The 8,333-nt window shown below is 40.2% G+C and overlaps 1 protein-coding gene across 1 annotated transcript; it reads right to left on the reverse strand.

The window, feature by feature from the left end:
- Positions 1-4,047: 4,047 nt before the first annotated feature.
- LOC107489329 (serine/threonine-protein phosphatase 7 long form homolog) lies at positions 4,048-6,852 on the reverse strand. The gene is made up of 4 exons (XM_016110084.1): positions 6,616-6,852; positions 4,791-4,927; positions 4,519-4,578; positions 4,048-4,378 (listed from the first exon to the last, which is right to left on the reverse strand). Exons 1-4 carry the CDS (start codon positions 6,850-6,852, stop codon positions 4,048-4,050), a joined length of 765 nt encoding a protein of 254 aa, XP_015965570.1.
- Positions 6,853-8,333: the final 1,481 nt, after the last annotated feature.

Below are 8,333 nucleotides of genomic sequence, written 5' to 3' on the forward strand. Positions count from 1 at the left end.
ATAAATTTAAAATCTAATTATCTAAAATTAAAAATAATATCTTTTCCTAAAAATAAGATTTGAATTTAAATTCGAATTTAAATAACAAGTCTTCAGCTGATGGGTGGGGACCACTTGCTTTGTGCGTTCTGTAGCTTCTAATCTGTGTTTTCTGGGCTGGAAACTGGGTAAAAACAGCCCAGAAATCGCCCCCAGCATTTTTCTGCGTTTTTCTGCACGTGGCGCATGTCACGCGTACGTGTCAGTCACGCGTACGCGTCGATGGTCTTTTTTGCAAGTCACGTGGACGCGTCGGTCACGCGGCTGTGTCGTTGAGCAAATCTTCAATTCATACGTACGCGTCAGTCATGCGCACACGTCGCCATTGATACCTCCAATTCACGTGCACGCGTCAAGCACGCGTGCGCGTCGCTCCTCGCAGCCATCTTCTTTGATTCTTGTGATGTAGAAACTCCATCAAATCTAGCCTAATGCTACTTAAAATAAACAGTATTGCACAAAACTCAAAATAGCATCCATATTGGCTAAAAGATAATTAATTCTTTATTAAACTCAACGATTTAAGTGCAAATTCACTAGGAAAAGATAGGAAAGATGCTCACGCATCATGGTGTACGAAATTGTGATACACAATGGCACCAACAACTTCGCATAACTAACCAGCATATGCACTGGGTCGTCCAAGTAATAAACCTTACGTGAGTAAGGGTCGATCCCACAGAGATTGTCGGCTTGAAGCAAGCTATGGTCACCTTGTAAATCTCAGTTAGGCGGGTTAAAATGGGTTATTGAGTTTTAATAATTAAAAAGATAAATAAACAGAAAATAAAGATAGAGATACTTATGTAATTCATTGGTGAGAATTTCAGATAAGCGTATGGAGATGCTTCATCCCTCTTAAGTCTCTGCTTTTCTACTGCCTTCATCCAATCCTTCATACTCCTTTCCATGACAAGCTGTATGTTCGGTGTCACCGTTGTCAATGGCTACTTCCCGTCCTCTCAGTGAAAATGGTCCAAATGTGCTGTCACCGCACGACTAATCATTTGTCGGTTCTCGATCATGTTGGAATAGAATCCAGTGATCCTTTTGCGTCTGTCACTACGCCCAACACTCACGAGTTTGAAGCTCGTCATAGTCATCCCTTCCCAGATCCTATTTGGAATACCACAGACAAGGTTTAGACTTTCCGGATCTCAGGAATGGCCGCCAATAATTCTAGCTTACACCACGAAGATTCTGATCTTTCGGAATGGAGGCTAAGAGATATACGCTCGATCTAAGGTAGAATGGAGGTGGTTGTCAGGCACGCATTCATAGGTTGAGAATAGTGATAAGTGTCACGGATCATCACATTCATCAGGTTGAAGTGCAAGCGAATATCTTAGAATAGGAATAAGCTTGAATTGAATAAGAAGACAATAGTACTTTGCATTAATACTCGAGGAACAGCAGAGCTCCACACCTTAATCTATGGTGTGTAGAAACTCCACCGTTGAAAATACATAAGAACAAGGTCTAGACATGGCTAAGAGGCCAGCCTCCAAAACATGATCAAAGGATCAAAAGGTAATCCAAAGATATCAAGGTTCCAAGATGAAAATACAATAGTAAAAGGTCCTATTTAAAATGAAACTAGCTACTAGGATTTACAGAAATAGGTAAATGATGCAGAAATTCACTTCCGGGTCCACTTGGTGTGTGCTTAGACTGAGCATTGAGCTTTACACATGTAGAGGTCTTTCTTGGAGTCAAACACCAGCTTTGGTACCAGTTTGGGCGTTTAACTCCAACTTTTATGCCAGTTTTGGCGTTTTGACGCTAGAAAAGGATAGAGAGCTGGCGTTTTGACGCCATTTTACATCGTCAAAACTCGCACAAAGTGTAAACTATTATATATTTCTGGAAAGTTCTGGATGTCTACCTTCCAACGCAATTGAGAACGTGCTCTTTGGAGTTTTGCAGCTCCAGAAAATCCACTTCGAGTGCAGAGAGGTCAGAATCCAACAGCATCTGCAGTCCTTTGTCAGCCTCTGAATAAGATTTTTGCTCAGTCCCTCAATTTCAGCCAGAAAATACCTGAAATCACAGAAAAATACACAAACTCATAGTAAAGTTCAGAAATGTGAATTTTGCTTAAAAACTAATAAAAATATACTAAAAACTAACTAAATCATACTAAAAACTATATAAAAATAATGCCCAAAAGCGTATAAATTATCCGCTCATCATATCACAACACCAAACTTGAACTATTGCTTGTCCTCAAGCAACCAAATTTATTTTTTATCAAAATCGTAATTCAAACACACACTAAATCACCATAACAATCACCTAAAAGAAAATAGTAAGTTTCATACAACATGATTTTGGTTATGGTGGGGAAAATATAAAGTGGTCCTTAACGGACTTTTTAAAATGATTCCAAATATGTGGTTGTAATTCAATCGTACAAATTAGTTTGTAAGTTTATATTTTCACCCAAAATTTATAATAATTACAAAGAGGACTGAATCTTAATGAAAGGATTTTTATTTTGATACAATTAAGAAGGAATTAGGTTTTTGGACTTTTTGCAACTTGGGCCTTTCACGGACATCCGTATAAAGAACTAAAAATTTTAGCTATATATAAAACTAAGGGCAAAAAACAGAAATAAGCCAAGGGAGCAAAAAAATTACCTGAATCAGCAAACTGAAAATTGCTTCACGAATCAGCCAAAGCACATAACTATGTAATTCGAACTAGCTTGGTTCGAACTATAATAACATATAATTCGAACCTATTTGGTTCGAACTACAACTAGTATAATTCGAACTAGGTTGGTTCGAATTACACATGTGATCCACTCCCCTAGTAATTCGAACCGAGTTGGTTCGAATTACTCTTAAATTGCATCAAATAGTAATTCGAACTAGGATGGTTCGAATTACTAAGAATGGGATCGTTACTAATAAAACTGTTTTATTCCCAGATTTTTAAACGAAATTTCTGTTGAATGCACACAACAATAAATAAATCTACAATTTAAATTAATACATGATGCGGAAATTAAATAATATCAAAACGCAAAGTATAGATGTTTTCATAGTAAATGATGGACGATAAAGCAATAAGTAATACAAACATACATCAACTAATAAATACATAGACGAAGATAGGTAACATACAACATGGCACACAAATCATCTAAATAGGTGCGACCCCGTGAAGCAACGACGTGGTACTCGTGTCCTCTGACCTCTCCAGATAAGGGCTCCTCATCCTCGATGTCATCCTCCTCGTCCCCTGTGCAGGCGTCCTATGATGGACATCTAACGGTCGGGATGAAGATGGCCCGACAACTGAATGTGACCCAGCAGTATGTGCCGAAGCTGGGGTACCACCCAAAGCGAAATAGTCAGGAGGAGGTACGGAAGGAGGCTCATTCAGATCGACATCTAACGGTCCCTGTGTCCCCGTCGTCTGACTCCGCCCACGGGCAACTTCATCCTCCTGCATGATGGCACTGATTGCATCGAGGAAGTGTGGTCCACCAAAATCTGCATCAAGACCAACACCGGCAAGGAAGTCTGAGAACATGCTGCCCGGACTCACCCATGGCGTACTCTCCTGAAGTGTCTGGTCGTCACCGGAAACACCAACGAAGTAATCTTGGAGTGGCCCCTCCCCAAGTCCAGCCTCACCATGGGCAGAGGGATCCCCGACTGCAGCTCCTCCCACACCGGCCACGTCACCAAGATCATCATCGCCGTGCCCCGCAACGGGCGCCTTCCGTCTGCCTCTACGCCTTCGTCCTCGACCACGACCCCGACCAGCTTCATCAGCCTCCTGCATAGCTTGGTCTAGTCACCTCCACTCACGCTGGCTCCATCGTGTCCCGACTCAAGCTCTCGTCTCTATCCGACGCCTGTCAGGGACGTCGTCAACTCGATCCATGTCAGGAACTAGCCCAGGACCACTCTGTGACACCTCCACAGGAATAGGAACGCCCCTCGGATCCCCCAAATACATCTCTAGTGACAAGAACCTCTTTCTACGCTGACTCTACCAATCTAGGTATGTGTGCGACGGTCCAGGGTCCGCAACAACATCGAACCGGAGGACGTTGTCCGCACGACTCTCCCAATAAAGATTACAATGCTGCAAAGTGGAAGGGAACCAATGATCACCGCCTCTTTCGTCCTTCGACATCAGAAAGTCGATGTCCAGGGCGGGATGCGGTCGGGGCTGGACACCGCCAAACTGTGGTAGAACCCTATCTATCTGATGCCACTCTATAACAACAAAGTATATCAGTGACGTCACAGATCGCGACAGAGCCGTGTGTCGAGGCTCCAACGCCTCCAGATGCACAACCTGCAGTACCTCGGGGGAGCTATACGGCATCCAGATGAATTGCACAAAAGTTACAACATTGTCATGCAAACTTCTTATACAAAATCTTAAAGTCTAGTTATTTAAATAAAAGTAACCGAAAGTATACTCACATCCCTGGGCTGTAACATGTCTATCTACAGTCTCCACATCTGCACTCTAGGACCCTTCTCGCTAACGGAAGGGTTGTAACCTGACCACCTGCATCGGACATGGGTATTATTTTTAATTAAAAGTATGACAGATTCGTAAAACAGCACAAGCGTACATCAACATTAGCTAATTTACCTTGAAATAGAACAGTAGATTACCTCGATGCCAAAGGCCAGCTACACGTATCATACCCAGCAGGCCTAAACCTAGGAAAGCGTCAGAAGATCCAAGACTGAAGTAGCTGAAGTGGGCCCGCTAACTTCACCACATGTCGGTTCGCCACTCGGCACATGCACCAGTACAACCATGCCAATGCTACAGACCCCCAACTGTAGGAACCCATCTCCTCAAGACTAGCTACGTAGGGAAGCCATCTGATGTGAATGCGGTTGCCGGACTAGTCGGCAAACAGCTGAGTGCCCAACAACATCATGATATAAGCACGAGTGATGCGTGAGCATCCCGTCTATCTTTTTCTGAGGAATTTGCACTTAATTTGTTGAGTTTAATTAAGAATTAATTATATTTTAGCCACTATGGATGCTATTTTGAGTCTTAGGCAATTTTATCTATTTTCAGGTAGCATTTGGCGGAATTTGACAGAGTTTCTGCAGCACAAGAATCAAAGGAGATGGCTGCGAGGAGCAACGTGCGTGCGTGCATGTGATCTGGAAGCATCCATGGCGACGCGTACGCGTGAATTGAAGATTTGCTCAACGACGCGTTCGGGTGACCGACGCATCCGCGTGACTTGCGAAGAAGACCAGCGACGCATCTGCGTGACTGACGCGTACGCGTGACGTGCGAGATCTGTAGAATTTACAGAAATTGCTGGCGTGGATTTTGGGCCACATTTTGACCCAGTTTCCAGTCCAGAAAACATAGATTAGAAGCTGCAGAATGGACAAATCAAGTGGTCCCCACCCATCAGCTGAAGACTTGTTAATTAATTCAAATTTAAATTCAAATCTTAATTTTTAGGAAAAGATATTATTTTTAATTTTAGAGAATTAGATTTTAAAAATTTATTAGGATTATTTATAAATAGGAACTCTGTACATGGGGACGGAGAGATTATTACCAGAACTCTTATTTTTCCTCTCTGAATCATGAGCAACTAATCCTTCATTGTTGAGGTTAGGAGCTCTGTCTATTTTCATGGATTGATTCGTTTGATCTTTTTTATTTAATTCATGTCTTGATTTATATTTCAATAATTGTTTTCGTTCTTTATTTTATGAATATGGATGGAACGGAAGTATGATCCATGTTCTAATTGAGTTCTTGTAAAACTTGGAAAAGCTCTTTACTTGAACAACAGCTTGAAAATATATTATACTGAATTTCTAATTGTTTGTATTTAACGGGACACATGACATATAATCTCCTTATTTGTGGATAATTAGGATTCTTTTGGCATATAAACTAGAAGTTGATCATCACCCTCTAATTGGAATTAATTGACCAAGGAATTGGCAATTAATGAATTTTAGAGGAGACTAGGAAGGTCTAAGGAATTAGGGTCTAGTCACATATAGTTTGGCATGAAATTAAATCTTGCATGATTAAATTAATTAGTAATAAAAGTTAATTTGGAAATTAGATAACTCTGAAACCTTAACTGCTTTCTCAAATATTTTATTCCCAACTCATTGCTGCTTGCTTTCTGAAATTTTTAAAGTACTATTTAATGCTCTTTGAATATCTCAAAACCATTTTTTGCTTGCCTAACTAATCCTATCAAACGCTATTGTTGCTTGATCCATCAATCCTCGTGGGATCGACCCTTACTCACGTAAGGTATTACTTGGTACGACCCGGTGCACTTGCCGGTTAGTAGTATGGGTTACAAAATACTGCATCAACAAGAAAAGCGCCGCATGGTGTCCTCATCGGCTCCCTCGGAGCACTCTCCAAATGTCTCCTGGAACCAGCTGCAGTTTACTGCGAACTTCTGAACCTGGCTCGGACGAGGAATCACTCCAAGCAACTCCTCAAACCACACCCAAGCAGGACGTCCACCCTCGATATATATATATATGGAAATCCGTAAGGCAACCACTGACATAACGCCCATCCACTGACATAACGCCCATCCACTGCCAACCCAAACTGGTACGCCACGTCCTGAAGCGTGATCATGCATTCTCCGAAGGGCATATGGAAAGTGTGCGTCTCAGGACGCCACCGCTCCACGAAGGCACTGACAAGGGGCTCATCTATTCGAAACCATCTATCGTTTAGCCTCGCTAGATGGTATAACCCCGCCATCTGCAAGTATGGCACATACCGCTCATCGAGTCGCATGCCCTGTTGCCACATGCTCCTGATGCATCTCTGTGGCTGGGCATTACATGGACCGCATTAGTAGATCGACATAGAAAACCGGTAACAAAAATAAGTAATAACAGAAACCACTTATCGAAACCAATAACACAATATACATATGAAACCAATATAACAAACCACTTACAAAGGCACATAGTAAACCACTAATAAAAACTACTAAACTGAACCGTCAACAAAACTACATGCTTAAACCGCTAACATAAACCGAAAGCTAATCCACTTACGAAAACCACAAGCAAATCCACTATCATAAACTGCACATAAAACCACATGATAAACCTCTTCCAATACCACCTAAAGTAATCCGCCAACATAAACATCAATAAAACAACTATAAAAAAATCACTAATATAAACCACTAACTAAAACCACATACAAAACCTCTAAAATAAACCACTTGCAATACCACTACGATAAACCACTAACATAAACCGTCACTAAAACCACATGCAAAACCACTAACTCAGATAAACTGATCGCAAAGAAGTGTTCTATCCACTAACCTCGTCGTTGATCTCCCCGGCTATATGAGCGACTCCGTCCAACCGATACAGCCTTGCCGGATCGTCCCCCAGCGGCAGAGTTTTCTGTTCGAGTCTTTGTCGGATGGAATCTGTGTCGTTTTCTCTGAGATTTGGTTGGGGTATGGAAATGGAGAAGTTGTTCGAATGAGGGTGATTCAAACTCCTTATATAGCCGAAAACTTAGTAATTCGAAGCAGCATGGTTCGAATTACTATTTGATGCAATTTGAGAGTAATTCGAACCAACTCGGTTCGAATTACTAGGGGAGTGGATCACATGTGTAATTTAAACCAACCTAGTTCGAATTATACTAGTTGTAGTTCAAACCAAATAGGATCGAATTATATGTTTTTGTAGTTCGAACCAAACTAGTTCGAATTACATAGTAATGTGCTTTGACTGATTCGTGAAGCCATTTTCAGTATAGCTGATTCATGTAATTTTTTTGCTCCCTTGGCTTATTTCTGTTTTTTGCCCTAATATTGGACACTAGTAAAAAAAATTATTACGTTAATAGTTCATAAATTAAAACTCACAAAATAAAGTATAAAAAAAACTCCCCAAATATTTTAGGATTCATTATATTTATTTATATTATAGACAAATTTGAATGTAATTTTAAAAAGATTAATATATTACTTTTTTAAAATTTTAAAATGACTAAAATTAGATTGTGAATAATATATAAGTTCATTTTTTTTCAATTACTATATGTTCATTTGTCTTTAATTACTATATTAATCTAATGGTGATATTATATAGCAAAGGCATTTCGGTAATTAAGTTTAATTAAATTGGTTTAATAGGTTAGCTACGTTTAATTTTAAAAATAGGAAAAGATAAGATATTGAGAAGAAGACACAAAAGATAGAGACAAAAAAATTAATATTATTATATTTTATTTAATGATAAACTAGGACAATTTATAAA

This window comes from Arachis duranensis, chromosome 5 (assembly GCF_000817695.3).
Source record: "Arachis duranensis cultivar V14167 chromosome 5, aradu.V14167.gnm2.J7QH, whole genome shotgun sequence".
Taxonomy (NCBI): Eukaryota; Viridiplantae; Streptophyta; class Magnoliopsida; order Fabales; family Fabaceae; genus Arachis; species Arachis duranensis.

Excerpts from the sequence above, each read along its gene's own strand:
- LOC107489329 (XM_016110084.1), bottom strand. The coding sequence starts at position 6,852 with ATGTGGCAACAGGGCATGCGACTCGATGAGCGGTATGTGCCATACTTG. Across the intron at positions 4,579-4,790 it reads GCGAACCGACATGTGGTGAA|GTGGTCAGGTTACAACCCTT; the intron begins GTTAGCGGGCCC and ends TGTCCGATGCAG. Across the intron at positions 4,379-4,518 it reads AGAGTGCAGATGTGGAGACT|CTCCCCCGAGGTACTGCAGG; the intron begins GTAGATAGACAT and ends GATGCCGTATAG.